This window comes from Bactrocera dorsalis, chromosome 3 (assembly GCF_023373825.1).
Source record: "Bactrocera dorsalis isolate Fly_Bdor chromosome 3, ASM2337382v1, whole genome shotgun sequence".
Lineage (NCBI taxonomy): Eukaryota > Metazoa > Arthropoda > Insecta > Diptera > Tephritidae > Bactrocera > Bactrocera dorsalis.
Genome location: NC_064305.1, coordinates 71,654,944 through 71,674,709, shown reverse-complemented (window position 1 = coordinate 71,674,709; position 19,766 = coordinate 71,654,944). Strand labels below are relative to the sequence as shown.

At 37.1% G+C, this 19,766-nt stretch overlaps 1 protein-coding gene across 8 annotated transcripts in view; it reads left to right on the top strand.

The window, feature by feature from the left end:
- Positions 1–19,766, top strand: part of LOC105227312 (semaphorin-2A) — a 201,284-nt gene that overhangs the window by 79,573 nt on the left and 101,945 nt on the right. The window contains exons 1-3 of one of the 8 annotated variants that reach the window (XM_049450763.1): positions 4,207–4,324; positions 7,508–7,551; positions 7,834–8,356. The exons of 3 other annotated variants lie outside the window; for them this stretch is intronic. In XM_049450763.1, the coding sequence (XP_049306720.1) occupies positions 8,119–8,356 (238 nt within the window). In that variant the 5' untranslated portion in view covers positions 4,207–4,324; positions 7,508–7,551; positions 7,834–8,118. Of the gene's footprint in view, positions 1–4,194; positions 4,325–7,507; positions 8,357–19,766 lie in introns of those variants that run through there. 4 more of the 8 variants (XM_011206583.4, XM_049450762.1, XM_029550630.2 and 1 more) reach the window with 4 other exon arrangements.

The window sequence follows — 19,766 nt, the reverse complement described above, 5'->3', positions numbered from 1 at the left end:
CATTCAAATTGAAAAATTCCATGGCAGCCGGGGAAAAAGTATATAAAATAAACATGGGATATGCCGCCAAAAATACTAAAAAAAAGTAGAAAAATTAAAAAAAATTACAGTCGTGATAGAAAAAGTAGCAGCAACTAAAGGCAAATCGTTAGCTGACAGCAAAAATAAAAAACAACAAATTTCACGCAGACAACAAGCATCGGGTTACTCACTGCCTTGAAACTTGCCGGCCGAACAACAGCATACATGCACACATATACTCACACACCGGCGCACTTAGTGTAATTATTGTTGTGCAGCAGCTGTGGCCACTGTTGCAAATTTTTCCACAACCAACAAAAAAGTTTTTATGCAGCAAAAGCACATATGTATACACACACATTTAAGTAAACATTCACTTGCTGCGACTCCGCTCCCTCCACCCTTACCACCGTCTGTGGCTGTGCAACGTAGGGCATTGCTGGTTATCCTGACCATGGCTAGTGCCATAAACGGTGAGGGCGGCTGTCGGTGATTTTTGCCTGTTAGTGACGCCCACTTGAACTGTCTGCGCCACACGCGTTGAAGGTTATCACGACGAGATTGCTGTGTGGCAATTGCCGGTGCCGAGATTATGCGATCATGCACGATTGTCCTTCTTATGTGGATGCTATTACACTATGCAACAAAAGTTTACCTTTTTCGGTTGCGAGCAATAATTTTTCAATTAATTATTTTTATAAATATTTCTTCACCTTATAAAATTTCCTAGACGGATGTAACTAAATTAATTTAACTGATCTTTTGTATATATACTTATTCATATATACGAGGGTTGCTATATATATTTCTGGCCTAATAATGTAAATAGGAATATTTATCTACAAAAATGTTTTTTTTTTTCGTTGGATTTGGCTCGTCTTGGAAGACCCACACCGGGATCCAACGAGAACAAACCTTTTTTTTACGGCCAGCTGTTCATGCAATATCGAATGTATGCTGGTGGGAGAAATGCATAGGCATGCCTCTATCTGAAGGTATGTTACATGACGGTCTTGCATTATCAGTTCACGTACGGCATCGATGTTTTCTGGCACAACGGCTGTTTTTGGACGACCATCACGAAATTCGTCTTTGAGCGAGCGTCGGCCACGATTGAATTCGTTGTACCAGTTTTTCACAGTGCTATAGGATAGTGCTTCATAGCCATACAAAGGTTTTAGTTAGATGCACTCTTGTCGTGATAATCCACGTCGAAAGTTGTGAAAAATGATCGCACGAAAATGTTCACGAGTTAATTCCATTTTTTTGGCTGAGATGAATTTTTTAATTCCCTGTGAATAAAACAATTCACGATTAAATGACAAAACGTTCTGAGTGATGTTCTGCTAAAAATTGTCAAACTTTCCAATGGAAATGTCAGATTGCACTTGGCAACACTTAGTGTTGCCTACGTCAGAGATATATATAGCAGCCTACGTACTTAAAAGAATGTCCGAATTTTCCTTCTGGGTGCCACAAATTCCCTAGTTAACAGTCGCGGCGTAAATGTCTCATTCTCAATTTTTGTCCTGGAACACAATAAAAAAAATATCGTTAACCTACATGAGAATACCCCTCGAAGTATGTACGAAAAATTGATATTCATTACTTCAAAAATTATAAGCATTTGAAAAGAAAAATAAAATTTTTAGTTAGTAATTTCGTAATAAACTCGCCATAAAAATTCCTCCATTTAATTCTATGCAAAATCCAATTCTAAAGGTGATTTCAAGTTATTTGTCTCACCACCTGGAAAATAGAAGTTTAGAGAAAAACGTGTTGAAAGTTTCACACATAACTAAAGCTGGTCTACTATATACGCTTAAAGTCAAAGAGTGAAAGAAGTTTTCTCTCCTCAAAATAACTTGGTACTTATTTTTACTACTATAAAGCATAGTTTAAGAGAAAAAACACAATTTATTGAAAATTCTACAATAGCCGAACCCCGAACGATAGTTCTGTTATAAAAATCTATAACTTTTCCAATATATGGCTTTGGTATTCTATATCTTCCGTTGTACAAGTGCGATTGGATACGGAATACGGAGTAAAAGAAGTAAAATTTTGTACTAAAAAACTTCTCGGACATTTTTGTAATTGCTTGACTAAGTATTGTTTGAACACGAATTTGATTCAATACGAAAATAATTGTTTACGTTGACTACATTCCGGTAAGCTTGATATTAAAGATACAGACCGCTATAGAAAACCAATTATCGGATACATCGTTAAAATATTGGAAACCTTTGAGTCCGAGCGTCATGTAAGCACTTTTTTGATTGTCTAAATGTTAAGCGTTGCATAAGAAACCGTTTTGACCGGAGGAAACATCGGCCTGCGAATCACAGATCTGAGTCGGAGTCATTGGTATAAGGCACATAAGGAAGCTTTGCTCGGTGCTTGATGAGATAGGAAAGAAATCATCTACTAGGAACTGATCGTTGGTTGGGATTTTCATCTGCACCCACCTTATAATTCGGACCTGATAAGTAAAAGTGATTTTGGTGATTGAAGCTTATGAAAATCAACTCTCCCGGTTTTTTTTTATCAATAGTGATGGCCTATCCAACCTAACAAGTTATTAATCAAAACAGTACACATTCACCCAAATAGGATACTATACCCAACCATGCTAAATAAAGCTTCAATTTAGGGCAATCATAAAGGATTTCTTTTTACTAGACTTTATATATTAGTTGCGAAATTTCTACTTTTTATTTTGGGTTTCTTTTTCCATTTGATTCACAATAGTGCTATATGAATTTTACTGAAATTCATTCAAAACTAATGGTTTAGGGGTTTATATGGGTTTCATCGGATAAGAAACAGCCTTTATTCAAAATTTTGTTTTTCATACAAAAATTAAATACTTTATTTTTTTATTCAAGTCAAGTGCTTAAGAAATATATCTCAAAGATCTATGTAAAATTACATGATGATCGGTTGAGTAGTTCTCGAGAAATCTTGCCAACCGATCTCAAAACACAGTTTCGAGAAAAACGCGTTTAAAGACGGCGCACTTGGCCTAGCTAGCCTCGAACGCACAAGTTCTCAGAGCTGTATCTCCAAAACTATTACTCGAATCAACTTGAAATAAAGCAATATTCTAGAGGTGTTGTGAAATTTAATAAGAGAATAAAAAATTGGATTTTTTTAACCCGTAAAACCATGTAACAGCTTAACAACCGCCAACGAACCAGCTGTTTAGAATGAATATGTTTATTATAATTGATTTGAATGCTTTTAGGCGCTTGTTAGAGTTTGTGACTCGCATAGGTGCTTCTTTAAAAATTTATTGTTTTATTATGGTAAAACTACATCGAATTATTAACTTTATACATTATTTCTCGTATCTTGAAAATAAATTAAAAAAAAAAAAAATGTTTTTAAAATTTTGTAATTAAAAAAAGTTTTGCTTTGTAAGTCAATGACTGAATATAGTTCAACAGCAGTATTCCCATGATCGTTAACACTTGCATATGTACTTGAAGAATTTTCTGATTATGCCTTTTCCAATGATTGACCTTTCAGTAAAAGCCTTTAAGTAAAATGTTAAAAAAAAATTGAAGAAATATAGATTTTCTTTAAAAGCAACAATAAATTTTTAATTAATTTTAAATCCATATGGCAGCACAGTACACAAAGCATTTTAAGAGAGACACACTTTTGATAAATTCTCTTCCGAGTATTTACGATTTCTGTATACAAGCTCATTCTATACTTTCCAATTTGTTTGTTCTCCAATTGATGCTAAAGTTAAATACACAAATGTTTCCTTTAACACAACTTCTACTCATTTACCTCAATAAAGTAATTTTTAGCCAATATATAATAAATAATAATTCTCGCCATTAACCGAATTCTCTCATTAATAAACCCTCACATTAATTATGATTGCCCATTGCATTTTTACTGCAACGATCGTTTGACTTTTGTTTACCTGCTCCGGCGCTCCCACGCTCCCACGCTACCATGCGCTCTTATACGCTCTCATACACTTTCCGTTGTTGTTTGCCTGCCATCAGCTCCCACAGCATAGCAAAACAAACTCTATTGGAATTTACTTCGTTTGTTGTTTTCTTGTAATTCCCACTGGAACTAATTGGAAATGAAACACTTCTGAAGATCAGTAAAAACACTAGACATTTTGTGGCTGTAGACAATTGTATTTGTTGAAGCGGTTCAGTGATCTGAGCGGTGTTGGTACATAGAGACGCATGTTGTGTAGCGGATATCGAAGATTTCGTGCGGTTTACACATACTTGAATAAAAGTTGTATATGTGTGCGCATACAGCAACAACTGTATGCATTTTTATTTAATATGAAAATATAGTTTTTGCGGATTTATTTTAGTTTTCAGTGAATTGCATGTTAAATATTTCAAAAGTTTTATTATATTTTTGAAAAAAAGTGATATTCGAATTTGTGAGATTGGAGTAGCGAAAAGCAGTTTTTTTAGTTAAAAAATATAATTTCTTGCAAAGAGTGTTCAATTAAAGTGTGCTGGGGTACATACATACGTATCTTTTATTAAAATAAAAATATTTTTTTTCAATATCCCCTTCAAAATTGCAAGAAGAATTTCTTATTTTGTTTTTTTTTTCTTATTATGAAGAGTTTACCATTTAAAATGTGTACCTATTTGTCTTGTGGAATTCACAAGAACTTTATTTAGCAAAAGTAATATTTAAAGATGCCAGATGGTATCATTACAGGCGTAAATATCGTCATTAAAGGTTAAATTTAGCTATGTCTTATGGGAAGAATCAGTGAAATCGGTTTCTTATGCGAAATATTTAAAAAAAAAAATAAATGAAGATTAATCCAGAAACGCATATAATAACTAAGTGATTTCCAAAACCTGCTTAAAAAAAATAATAATTAAAATTAATGGATTACAAAAATATTAATTTATTTTAAATAGAAAAACTATGTCAAATAACCTTCAAATATTATTTAAAATATTCTGTTTTACTTCCATAGCTCATATATTTCATAAATTTTTCCAACTAATTGGCAACTCCTCCCATATAAATATAAACACAGTTCCATGCTATTCGCTCTGCAATGGGCACGTCTTTGTATCCGCTCAAGCGCTCCCATTTTCTCACCATCTATGCTTCCATATGTTCGCATATATGTATATGTATGTATACACCATATGCACCTTATATACTCGTGCCCATGTACACATTTCCTTTGCGGTTAATTGTTGTGTAGGCATACGAATTGTCTGAAACCAGTTTTCCGCTGTGCTGTTATTTTTGTGCCTTTTCTTTAATCGTCTGTCACTGTGGTTTGCTCTTTGACTTCTTCCAGTGAATTCAAAATAAAGAATATTTCAAAACAAACAAAATGCAATAAATGGGTATACAAACGCGTTGTATCAGCTTGGAGTCAGTGGAGTGATGTTCTTGAAAGGCATCAAGAAGCATAGAAAAAATAAATATTATTTGTCATATGTATGCATAAGTAGGTACTTTGTTTACTCTAAATATAGTTGTAAGAGTATATGTACATATATTCAACGGAATCTGTAGAAATATTTCGTCGATAGTTACTCTAAATTATCGGCTTTAAAATTTTCCGTTTTTTCAAATATGTTTCACTCTGTGTACGATAGATTTGATTTTTCTACGAACCACCGCCTCAACACAAGTATAAAAAATATTTTCTCATATCAATGCAATTTTTTATTCACAAAAACCGACAATTAGTCGTAACAATAATGTGGAAAATATATGGCAGCAATATCGCCCTTTAAGACTCACTTCAGCACAAATGAAAGGTTTTATGGAGAGATTTTAGACCAAACCTATTTGCAACCGACTCCAACTGCCGTTGCAATGTTTTCATTCATTAAGATTTCTGAAATAATTTGTATAAATAATGAATATTTCCACAACTGGTATCCAAATTTTTGTTTAAGAAAAACTTTATATTGAGTTAGGTTAGGTACATAAGTAGACTGATCTTCGTGAGATCACTAATAATCCCACTTGGACTGCTAGAGATGCTTGTTCGTTGTGATGGCCAGAACTTCTAAGTACAGTTCAAAACGACCAGATGAAAAGTTATTAAGCTGGCTGATATCTACACCATCCAGCTCGCCGGGATCGTAGAGAGTATGGCAACCGCGATGCTTCAACCTTAGTTGGACGAATGCTGGACAGTGAAGGAGAAAGTGTCTAGATGTTTTCACCTCAAAAATCTTGAACCTCTCCATGTGAGTGTCAATGGGACAATGTCCAGTTCCACTTTGGGAGAGAAGGTTCTCGCAACCCCACACCAGGCATATTTAAAATGGAATTAGCTTGACTAGCTTTGAACTCACAGCACAGCTATTAAAATGAATGCATACCTCTTAATGTAAGCTGCCCTTCGTTGAATTACATCTGCTGATACCTTAATAGCTGCCACCTTCTGCTAGAAAAACACTACAGTGGTCCTTGCAGAAATCTCTCCATCCAATCTGAGCTTTTCGGAGTCTGATAGCAACCATAGAGCAATGCATATGCCAGCTATGTCGATGGGTGCTATACGTAGAATGGCAATGGCATTAAGTGCCATCGTTGGTGTTGTACGCAGTGCATCGCTGATGCCAATGAGAGCCGCTCATTGAACACCAGCTGTTTAATAAGTGTGGCTTTGTCGAGCGGCCACCACCAGACTAATAATATTGTACATGAAAACTAAATTTCGTTATTTTATACTGAAACGAGGTTCAGGAAATGTCAAGCGGCTCTTATCTTCACGCAAAAATCTCCATGTTGTAGTTATTGTAGGGAGTACACCTCACTTAAGTCATTTAGCTGTTAGTCGTTAACCATTTATGCCAGTTTGTGCGATTTCTGCTAGTTGTGTGTTCGATTCGACACTCTCTAAAATTTAATGATAGTTTATGTGTCCTATTGAAGCTCTCCAAATGAAATCTCATTATTTTCAGTTATGAGAGTTGAGAATTAAAATGATCTTTTTCGGCGCTCTTCTCCCTGTGCTATTTAAGTATTTAAGTACATACATATGTATATACTTAAGCGACTTACATACCACTTGGGCTTATGCACTTAAAAGTTGCTTTTAACCACTTACACCAACAAAATCACATAATAAGCTATTTATCTGCACCTCTTTCCACCGCAAAATTAAAAATTGCAAGTATGTACTTATGGGCTTTTAATGCCTTATGAATAAATATATCACCTTTAATGCGCTCGCAATATAAATTCACTGATGGACCATAATGAAAATTACAAAAATATAACAATAATCAAATATTTATTATCACTGCACTGTTCAACGCGCCACCGCGTAAAAATTGAATAAACAAATAAATAACAAAAAATAACAGTGAAAAGCAATAGCAACAACAAAAAGCAACGCGCCATATAATAATGCAATAAATAATAATAGCAATGAACGGCATTTATTCGTCTTAAATAGTAAACAAATAAATTTAATAATAATAATTCATTGGCAAAAAAGCCCATTTCAGGCAAAAGGCACGTACGCAACGCGCCGGCATTAAGGTAAAAAGGATCAAGCATAAATTTCAGTCACACACACATATACATACACGTGCACGTACATACGTTCACGGCACGCGGGCAGTGAAAACATCATAAATAGTAATATTGTATAAATAACTGGAAAACAATGCGAGCTTAATGAAAAACAACAACAACAGTGTGTGAAAAAATTAAAAATACACACATACAAAGGTATATACATATGTACGTATGTATGTGTAGAAAAAGTGCGAATAAAAAGTATATAAATATTACAAAAAATTATACTTTCATTAAAAGCAGATAACACAACAACAAATTAAGTTAAATACAACAACAACAAAGAGCAAAAATGCGACAATAAAACAAGTAAAAAATAAAAAAAACCAAAATAAGTGAAACAACAACAACTACAACAATAAAATAAGTAGAAACAACAAACAAATAAAATTACAACAACAAATTAAGTTCCAACAACAACAACAACAAAAAATAAATTCAAACAACAACATATTAACAAACTCGCGCAAAAAACGTTGCGCATGCAATTCGCGTAACAACAGCAACAACCACAGCTAAAACAAAAAAATGTCGCCCACACAAAATCCCAACACCACAATAATCCAATTGCGGCGACCAGCAAAACCAGCTAGAGCAACACCAACAACTACAACAAAACCAGCAATGTTGTTCTTCTACGCTGCAGTTTTGTTGCTGTTGCAGTGTGTGCCATACATATCCTGCGATTATGAGAATACATGGAATTTTTACTACGAACAGCCGTGCTGCAGCAACGAGGTCACGAATTATGCCAAACACAAGAGAGGTAAACAAAAAACATACACCAAATACACAATGCAGACAGGCATAAACACATTCAAATGTTTGCTTGGTTTTTGTGTGTGATTAATTTTTTTTTAATATTTTTAGCTTTTATGCAGCTTTTTACTCGCCGTTTGTTCGGGTTCTTCTGTTGTTTTTGCTTTTTTTTTCTGCTAAAAGTGGAATTCATATTTTTGTAATATTTTAAAAAGAGTTTAACGTGCAATTTCATTTTATTGTAATTTATTTGCGAAATTTCTTGCATTGTGACAAAAAGCTGGCCAAAAAAGTGGTAAGAGTTGTTGGCCATATTTTTCATTTTCCCACACTGGCTCGATTTGAGGCCAAAAAATGGACATGCATTAAATGAGTTAAACCGGTGAAATGGTATAAAAGGCGCTTAAAACTGGTCAATTGAAAATTATCGTGTAAACTGTGCGATTATGCAAATAAACAAATTTAAAGCTCAACTACTGGGGTAAGCGTTTTAACATATCTTAGGGTGCTGCAATGGACTGGAGTACTGTCGTTTCACATACTAAGTCAAACGGTCTAATTACGGTGGATACACCTTAAGCTAAATTGTGACACAATTCAATTTTGGTTTTTGTTTAAGCTAGAACTCCAGTACCTCAATAACAAACTTTCTTTGACCTTTTTGTAGATTTGTCAGTTTTTCAATAAATTTATAAATGTTTTTAAGCTTCTAAATCCTAAGCTATTGCCCAAATCCTCTGGACTCGATGCCATTATATACGGAACTCGATTTTTTTTTGCATTACCACCATGGGAATGGGAATGTTGATTTGGGTCTTCCTCAATTGATGCGCTAGCGGCAGCAATATTCTCAACACCACATTTTGTCCTTTGGGTTCCTGGTCTTCGACGCTCACATGATCCATTCGTATAGGAATACAAAAAATTTGCTTCGACTAGCCTCGACAAATAGATCGAAACGCTATTTTGTCATCGTTCCAAATTTTAACGAAACGAGCGTAGTTGTACTTGGCCTAAGGTCACCGTTAACTATCAGCAGCATTCAAAAATGAAATAAATACCAAATCTCTGCTATATCTCGCGAATCAATTGCTCGACGCGGTAAAATTTATACACCTATCTTTTAAAGGTGAGGTATAACTACATCCCACACCGAATTCGCGCTCCTTTATATGGCCACTGTAGTAAATGCGACAAGGACCTACTTGTCTCAGTACTTGTCCCGGCCATCACACTTTTCGGGCGCGGCTGATGTCATCCTTTACTCTTACGAGAACATCAACCAGCTGTTCAGCGGCACCTTCCCAATGAAGGGACCGGACATTCAAAATGAATACCTTTAAGTTGAAATCCTTATTGCGTTTTCAGTGGCCGTCATTAAAAGAAAGGTGTCGCATTCAAGGCTGTTGTTTCCTTCTCATTGGAGGCGTTACATAGCGGGTCCCAAACCCAGCGCACAACCCTGGGGATGGATGGTTTGCCCTTTCACTTTAGCTGGCCTTCAAACTGATGATCTTTGGCTATTCAGAGGATACTTGGTTTAAAACCGGAAGTCGGGAGCTGCCTGAGCCTTATGTAAAAGAATCGCTTTTGGTAACTCCCAAGTGAATGGCGCTCAGAGAACTTTTCTCACTTGCGTGATATTCTACACATGACTCCATCTTCCCTAATCATACAATGTTTTTTCTTAAAACCTGTACGAACTTTCAGCGTGTATAACATATTGATCTGCTGAAAACCAACACTCCTGTAGTGATTGACTCTGCCGAAGACCCTCTCATTGTATATCCAAATGTTGAACCGCGATTTCAGTCACGTCTTTTCGACACTGCAATTCTTCTCACACACATTTAGTAAAATGTCCTTTTCAGCTACATGAGAAAGGAAATCATAAAACTGCTTCTGGCAACTGTATATAAATAAGCTGTTAGGGTTATCAGTGTCTCGAATAATGTGATTTTATACAGCTCAAGGTATATTCTCCCTTTAGTCTTCCACCCAAATAGTCCAACCTGCTATTAGCTTCTTTATTGCCCGTTATTGTTTACAAAAGCTTATTTTTAAGCCAAATGCATTAATTTTTTCGCTTGCATTAAGTACTTTTGTAATAATTTTTATATTCTTTTCCACAAATATTATGATTTTACCCAGAATTATGTGCTTTTAACATTTACTCAATTCGACATCAGCGCGCTTATCCCTTAATACATATTTAATAATTTAATTGCAATTTTATGCATTCTTAATGCTGATGCCCTAGTGAAAAAATAAACTCTTCACTTTACAACCGACCTTACGTGTCACCCAGTACACGCATAATCCGAGCGCTATCAGCGGCGCAGCGAGCATTTCATTACAACGGCACACAGGCAGATGGGTAATCAATGCCTTGACAACATAATCATGCGCACATAATGTACGCTGCGCTGACAGTGACCTCGAGGTCAGCTGCTGCAACATTACTGTTACTGTAGCGCCTCAACCCAGCTCAACAGCGTCTCATCTCATTGTTCGGCTGCGCTGTTGCATTTCATTAGCGTGTAATCACAGCACATTATGAGCAATTTAATTATGCATTGGAGGCTTAAATTCGCCGTGCACGCCCGCAGCTCAGCATCAAATACGCGTAGGTGCGCACACATGTGTGCGCTTATGTGTGTTCGCATGTATCGCCCACATGTTTTTGCCAGTTACATAATTAAATTTGCATTTTTATTTCCATTACACTTTAATATATTTGCGCGTGTACAACAGTTAATATCAACGCAAATTTCACTTTATCAATTGACCAGCTGCACTTCAACACTACACATACATACAAACACACCACATGCGTGCATATGATCACTGTTGCTTGTAGCGACAGCTGCGCATGCGCGTCGTTGCCTCTCAAATTGAAAATTAAACCCAAAATAATCATAATGAATGACAGCAAATCGTTTAAGCCATCTCTCTGGCATTCAATTTATACGCAAAATAATGAAGTAATTATTTTAATTAATCGCAGTCAATTTGGAATTGATTGCAGTTTGAGTGCAACAGTACAAAATAATTAATGCTGGTGAAAATTAATATATGTGAACGGGGTGTATTTGGAAAATTGATAAATGCGATATCTCAGAAAACTGCACGCCGTATCGGATTCTGAAAAATTTTGTGGGGTAAATGCATATGTAATATGATAAAAAAGTAGCCGGAAATTGTAAATAAAACCCAAAATATTTAATTATTCATCAATATCTATTTTATCGCCTTCAAAGTAATCCATAACGCACTTATGCCAGAGATTGTTCCAGTCCTCAAAACACTTTTCATAAACACTTTTTGTAATGGCATTCAGCTCTTTCAGCGAATTTTATCCCTTCGTTCGACTAATAACGGGTTTCACGAAGGGAAATTTCAGTTTGAGGAACAAAACAAAACACACAAAGCCAAATCTGGTGAATACGGTGGTTGTTCGATGGTATTCATTACGCTTTTGGCCTTAAATTCGGTCACATTCGTAGCTCGATACGATAGTGCATTATCATTATTTAAAATTTATGAATTGTTCTTCTACAATTTCAGCCTTTTTCGACGAATGTTCTCACGCAAACGCATCAATACCAACAATAGAATTCCTTGGTGATCGTCTGTCCCTCCGAAACAAATTCATGATGCACCAAGCCACAAATATCAGAAAAAGCAATCAGCGTCACCTTGATTTCTGAGTGGATTTGACGTCGTTTTTTGGTTTCGTCTCGCTGTTTTCCTCCGTTCTGTGGATTGTTGACTTATTTTGTATATTGCATATGTAGTATGATAAAAAAGTAATCAAACTCGTATGTAAATCCATGTCTCATCGGCAGTTATAATGCTCTCCATGAAAGTGGGTTCGGAATTTGTACGATGACGAATGTCCGAAGAGCTCTTTTCACGGTACTCTTTTTGAAAAAAATTCGGCTTTGTCGGGACAAGTCGAGCAAGTACGCGTTTCATACCCAAAATATCAACGAAAATCATTCGAACGGGCTCTCGAGAGATGTCGAGCTCTCTTGCTCTCGCTGCTTGCAGCGTATCCTTGCCAATGCGGGACAGGTGCACAAGAGATGCTCCATTGTTTCCATGAAGGCTTGCTTTAGACATTTCCCGTTTTCTCTATCCATCAGCCTATTCTACGGGTATGTGCCGCCACTAGACAGTGACTAGTTACTATTCCGAATATGTGCCTGTAGTCTCTTCTATCGAGTGCCAATAAATTTTTGGGTACTTCCAATTTATCGTTTTGCATATGACCTTTGCAGTTTTGCACCTAGCTAGCTCCTTCCGTCGGGTTGTGATTTTCTTTACCATGCTTCTGTCCAGATCGTTGTATAGAAAATGCATGGCTTTTCCATTATTGATCACGTTTTTGGGTGTTAGCCGTACACCATTCTTGGTAATCTCGCACACATTTCATAGCCCTTGATACCTTTGTTGCCAAGCACCCAACATAATGGAAGTTTCTCGCTTCTGGGAACACTTTCCACTGCTGCCTTGCTACCCAAGACATTTCCGGCCGATATGCGATTCGAGGTTACTGCCTTGATTGCTGCTTGGCTGTCTACGTAGATGTTGACCTCCGCGGCTATCGCTTTAGCAAAGAGTTCAGCTTGAAATATACTGCAGTGGTCCGGCAACTTAAAATGCAGCCTTATGCCTAACTCAGTGCAGGGACAATATATACCCGCACCAACTCCATCGCGTAGCTAACATACCTTTACGCGAACCATCTTTTTCAGTTTTTACTTTGAACCTTCTTTCTCAGTTGAAAAGTGGGATCCGTGTTTGCCAAACCGACATTAGCCGCCGAGGCATGTGCGAAAGTTCTATATGTTAATTCTCCTGCAGTCAGTGGTCATCTCGCCTATTTTGCTACGCAGTTTTCTGCGAAGAGGTGTATAGGTGGTAGGTTTAGTACCAGGTCAAAAGGCGCCGTTCTAGTTGTTCTTACAGCTCCCGTTATGCATAGCTCAACTAACCTCTGAAGCTTTTCCATTGGCTTCCGGTAGGTGGATTTTCGTACGAATTGGTCTTCCAATAGCTGTGTAGCACCAGTACGTGAGAGAGGGAGAGAGCTCCAGATTGTGTGGAGCATCCACCTACACACACATAAAGCATTGTTAGCTTTTCTGACTAGTTTTTTCATGTTGTGCTTCCAAAGGAGTTTGCTGTCCAAGACTACCCCAAGTACTTAGTGCGGTCCTTGAGAGAGAGTTGTGTTCCATTTATCGAAGGGAATCTCCATAGAGGAATTTTTTACTTTCTTGTGAACACAAGCAGATCCGTTTTCTCCAGCTTCAACCCCAGACCAGCTGGCGATGCCCTGTTCTGAACTATATTAAAAGTGGTGGTCATAATATTGGATAACGGTAGACACTTACCTGTTATTAAGATGGAAATGTCGTTCGCATGTGTCACTATCTTAGGGGCTTTGCCGTCCAAGTTCCTTAGCAGTTTATTTGACACTAATGTCCATAACAGTGGAGATAGCACTCCACCTTGTGAAGTACATCTACAGAGTTCCTTGAGCAAAAGGGTTATATAGCACTTATTGACTGGATACCATTCAGAAAAAGTCCGTAGAGACGTTTTCGATCGCTCCAGAAATATCTAGAAATGCTCCAACAGCCTATTCCTTACATTCAAGAGCCCTTTGAATATTAAATACCACTGGAGTGTAGTATATACTGAGCTGCCCTTCCTTGGCGAGCTGCGCCTTGGATAAGCTTCTAGGAGGCGCTACAGATCTAATGTGCGCGTCCGAGATTTTTCTCCAGCCTTTTCAGCCGTAAGGAAGTTAAGCCTATAGGCCTAAACTATTACGCCGGAACTTAGATTTTCCCAATTTTTTTATTAGTATTAACGAATAAATAATGTAAGTTTTATTTTATGTCTTAAAATAGACGAAATCGGATCACGACTTCCACTCTATACTTTTCTGACAACACACAGCCCCTTTAAAATACACAAATCTCATTTATACTCGTGCCCCTTATTTCTAAATGTGTTTTGATAGGATCGGACAGTATACATTCTCTCAAATATGTTCACTTTGAATGTCATCATAAACTTTACGTCTGATACAATTTACATAAATATTGTTGAGAATATAAGCTTCGGCATTATAAATTTTGACGTACATATGCCTTAGTTATTTATGACATAGCCCTGTAACACTAATCTTATAACGCCACGATGGGTCCTCATTTATATGCCGGTTTATATATACAGAATGTGTTAAAGGGACTGCTTTTTTCAACGAGTACCGCTAAAATAACTCAGAATTAATTTTCATCTTATGATTCCATCCATCTAATGGTCCCGCGAAGGCAGGAAGGGCTCTCATACCGCATTTATTTTTAAAAGTTTGAACGCGCTGGAGCACTGGAGTACTTATATTTTTATATATATGTATGTATTATTGTACATACATACAATATGCATACTCGTAAAGTATTTCTAACTTCGAATATTAAAGCGACAGGGCAATATGTCCAACTTATTTACGACTTCATAAAAATTTTTCAACGAAACAATAAAATTTTCAAAGTATTATTTAATCTCACTGCTTAATATGTTGGCATACACACGCACAAAAATGCATAAATTTATACAAATTTACAAGCCAATATTTACGGCTGAAGTCACTCGAGTCGCGGCTGTCCGCTAATGAGCTGCAAACACATGGTCCAATGCCAGGCGCGTTCCCACAGGCCACCACCGCGGCAAAGAACTGGTTATATTTATAGAAGAAAGGCGTTTCGTGTGTATTTATATTACCTTTTATATTGATATTTTTGACTGTGTGTGTGTATTTTTCAAGCTACCAATCAAGCCACCTCAGCTCCAACCGCAATATTGAGTCATTAAACATTTCAATGAGCTGACCACAAAATACTTTATAGGCAACACGAATATCGATAACAAAGCAAGAGGCAAGGAAGATGAAAAATGTGGCAGTGGCGAGAAATAAAAAAATGACGATTAATCAAAATTTGGCACGGCGCTGTTAAGCTTTGCAAAAAAAACTGATATGAGCATAAAAATTAATTCGATTTTTTATACGCCCAATAAGTGCCAAGCAAGTTTTGTGCGGCATCAGCAGCGAAGTGAAGGCAAATAAGCATTTTCAAGTAAATAAATATCTTAGAGGAAGCAGTGTTGCCAAATAAAAAAAAAAAAAAAAAACAGAAAAAAAACAGAAAAAAAGAGAAAAACCATCACAGTGCCTTGAACTCGCGGAAAACTTACTGAAAGCATTAAATTTTTAATATGAAAGCTCAATTTCAGCTACAAAGCTTTTAATCGTCGGCCATAAAGGAATTTTTTATTTCAAAACCATTTCGAAAAACTATCGTAAATATCTACATAGCAAATTTTATTTTATTCCAAATGCTTTCCTACCAAATTCCTGCAATATTTGGCACTCGAATTGCGAAAGTTTCACGCCCTGCGCCGCAAAGCTGTCTTTAAACATTCTTCGGCATGACAACTGCAAGCTTGAACCTTGACGCTTCGTGCCGGCATGCCACAGTGCTCTTCAAAATGTCTATGCACCCCGCAGTACTTCCTTATATGCTGATTTTTTGTTGCACTGCCACTTAAAATGTACTCATATGTAGTCGTGTGTGTATGTATGTGTGTTAGTGTATACATTTTGCTGCAAGTGTTGTCCTGAATAATTTATGAATTCGCAGTCTGCTGCAGTTTTCAGTTTTAAAGTTTCCATTTGGCATCGCATATATTTTATTTTTATTCGATCAGCGGTATGCAGACGCAAGCAACACTGCGCTCTGCATAGTTTTATGGTGATAAGATGGCGCTTTTTTCGTTCTTTCTTTTTTTTTGGAAATACTATGCATGTAAACATTCCGTGGAGAAATGTGCATGCCACACTCAAACTTAGACTTATTTGTGTAGTTGTGTTGTTGCATGTAATAAATGCTTCTACTCAGGCGGCACTGTGTGTTGAACGCAGTAAAGTGCTAAACAAATATATATTTTCATTTTGATAAAAATGTCGTTTTTAACGGGTCAACGCGGCCATTGCTGACAAAAACCGTGGAGAGTCCATTATATGCCATTCGTATGCAACGACTTGGCAAATTTTACGTCGATATCTTAAAGTGAAATCCTACATAAGAAAAGCCTTGTAGTTCTGAAGCCGCTCGACCTTCCCAAGCAACATGCTTCGCACTATGGGCCTTTGAAAAGTTCCAAGAAGATCCCACGTTTTCGAGCCAAATTTTTTTTTACGATGAGGTCCATTTCTGGCTCAATGTCAAACACCAAGATCCGCCTAGCAGTAATAATTCTACGTCGAGTCATTTGCACTTTTTCGATGCATTTGGACGATCCGATTGTTCCCCAGTCTACAAACGAAATCCGCAGATCTTTGGAAAATATCTCTCACCGTAGGTTTCACTCAGGTCAACACAATTAACATTCCTCTCCTCTTTCCTATGTTGAAGTGCAAAAATTGGCGAAATCGGACAACAACCACGCTTACTTCTCATATGACACAGTTCCAATCCATTCAATTTCATATGTGTCTTACACTTTCTAGTATACTCGTACAAATCAAGAATCAAATAATATATTCGGATAAAACTTTGCACGAATAGGGCCTTTGAGGTTTATAACCATAAATTATGCAAATGGGATTAACAATATTCAATCTCCCAGTTACCGGTTATGTGGACGCCAGTTCATATTGCGAACTTCTCACCAAAAATAACGGTCAATCTGTGAGATATACTATTGACATTAGAAAAAAATCCCACCTTTGATCCTTCGTCAGCTTGAAGGATCGCCTGAAATTTATCTCCGCATAATGTAGCAGCGCCCAGTCGATCAGCAATTTTTTATCCGTCCGTATAGATGTTGAACATTCCGTTTGTAGGTCACGATCCTATGCGACATCCATCCTATTTCGCTGTGATTTGAAACCTTCTCTCTCAACCGAATTGTCAGTGAATGTGGTTCTTGTAGAAAATTCACCTGTAGACGCCAATCTTGCGAGCCGCTGTATTCGCTCCAATGGATTCCTGTAAGAGATTTTACTGGGAGCGCCATGAAGATTTTGAAAAAACTATTTTTAACAATAGGCTGCACTACATATTCCAATTTCGTTAAGCCGACAGAGAAATATTCCTTGTGGTGGTCTTGAAAATAGTTCTCTGGTGTAGCGCTGGGGTCCGTTCCACCCAAATTTCTGCACGGCGAGCCAGTTCAGGATAATGTATGTGTAGGGCAGTAGTTCTTAGCCTTATTCGATAAAACTGGTTGTGACAACGGCGGCTCAGTGTGTGTTAGTAGTGAACAACACTTTTTTCTTCGAAAATAAGCAGACTTTTCTGCAAGTCATCTTAAAAATGGCCCCCTTAATTTGGCCCTTGGCCTTTTCAGGAAGTTAATATACAATGATCAATATAAACTAATTACATTTATGAGTCCACGGAAACGGTGATCTTTATAATTCTAATCAACAGGAGAGCCTTTGCCTTTTTTTGAACAGGTCAGCAAATTTGAAATGGCTTTTAAGCGAAAATTCTAAACTTAGCCTAGACAACAAAGTTCTGTTATACAATGCAATTATAAAACCGATTTGGATGTATGTCATTCAACTGTGAGGTACGACCTGTGCAACCAACATTGATATAATACAAAGGTTCCAATCTAAAATGCTTAGAACAATCACGGGTTCACTATGATACGAGTACATGCGTAATGAACACATTCATAAAGATCTTGATAGTCCCATGGGAAAGAAGGAGATAAAGGACAGCAGAATGAGATATATATTTAAACTTCGTGAACATCCAAACCCATTGGCTAATGCCTTGGTAAATTTCTGCAATCAAACACGCCTACTAGAGAGCAACGTTCTACCAAAAATGCTCAACCACATACTTGAGCTTTAAATAGACTTAAGATTTGAATACTTATTGTTAGGCTTTACTAAGCATATTCAATAAATAAAGAATTATAGGAAAAAAACTACTTCTGGCGCTGTCCACGGTTTCGACTATTTCATCATCTTTAGTGTGCAGCGATCACGACACAATCCAGAAACTTTTCAAATTTGGTTTAAAGACGCCGATCATTACTGTTATATAGTCTCATCTAGGCTCATCAGGGCATTTGAACAAATTGTTTCATATATTTATACTCATATAACATTATTTTCCTGGTTCCGTCTAACCGAAATGGTCGATAATAACTCTCTCTTAAAGTATCAATATCCAATATCGTAGATACTTCAGATATATCTGGAAACATCGCACAAAATTTACATAGCTCTTTTTGGAAAATAACACACTACGCCATTACTTAGAAATTCCTTTTGCCACACTAAGCGTGCCAAAGTCTTCAAAGGATTTGTGAGCAACATACACAAATGCATTTCGAGCTTTGTGGCACATATAACATGCAACCGGTGTTGTTGCATCGTTGATGCTTTGGACGTACTTGCTGCTTGTGGCTGCTGCTGCAGTGTTGCTTTGGCATTTACCGTGTATGTATTGTGAACCACATTCAAGAATGTTCTGTTGGCGCTGCTCCCGTTGACGTCCGTGTAGTGTCTTAAGTTACGCAAGAGTTGTACTTGGGTGCACTGCAGCCGCTTGTTCATGTCCAGTTTGCGTGTTTTACGACTGCACGTTCAAGTATGCTTTGCGGCATTTGAATCGTCAAAATGCCTGGAAACGCATGCATGATAATATTGTTGCAACTATCTGGATGTCTATTGTTGTGTAGTAGCGGTTATTGTGGCAGCAGTCGAAACACTTATGCCCCAGAGACAATTGTCTCGGATATATTATTTTAGCAGCGCAAAAAACTATTTCGACATGTTTATTTTCGTGTATGCCACAGTTCTACTAAAAATATCATTTTCCCTTTATTTGTTTTTTTTTTGTGTTTGCCTTTTATTTATTCTCCGTTTTGCCTGAGATGGTAAACATGCAATTTTTGCATCATCAAAAGCCTCAAGTTCTACAATGACTAAAACACCAACAATAACAACAACAACATTTTAACATACCTCCTTTCCCACTTAAAACAAAAAAGCAACACGACCAAGCAACAACAAATTGACAACACAACAACAGCAAGTTGGTGATAAACTTCGCCTTTTATGCGCCTTAGAAGAAGCGGCAAGCTCAAGTAACAAAAAAACACGAAGCGCAGAAGATTCAAAGTATTGCCGCTGTACTGCAATATCCTGTTGAGGCGCTCGCCGAAACGTGATGCGATTAGAAAAGCGCTTAAGTTGTTAGCGCGCCATTTGCTCGAAGCAACAAACACGTTCACCTGACCTGAGTACACCATGCGCACATGTCTCGGATAAATATGGATCTTCTTGTATTTACGACAACTTGTAAGTTGACACACAC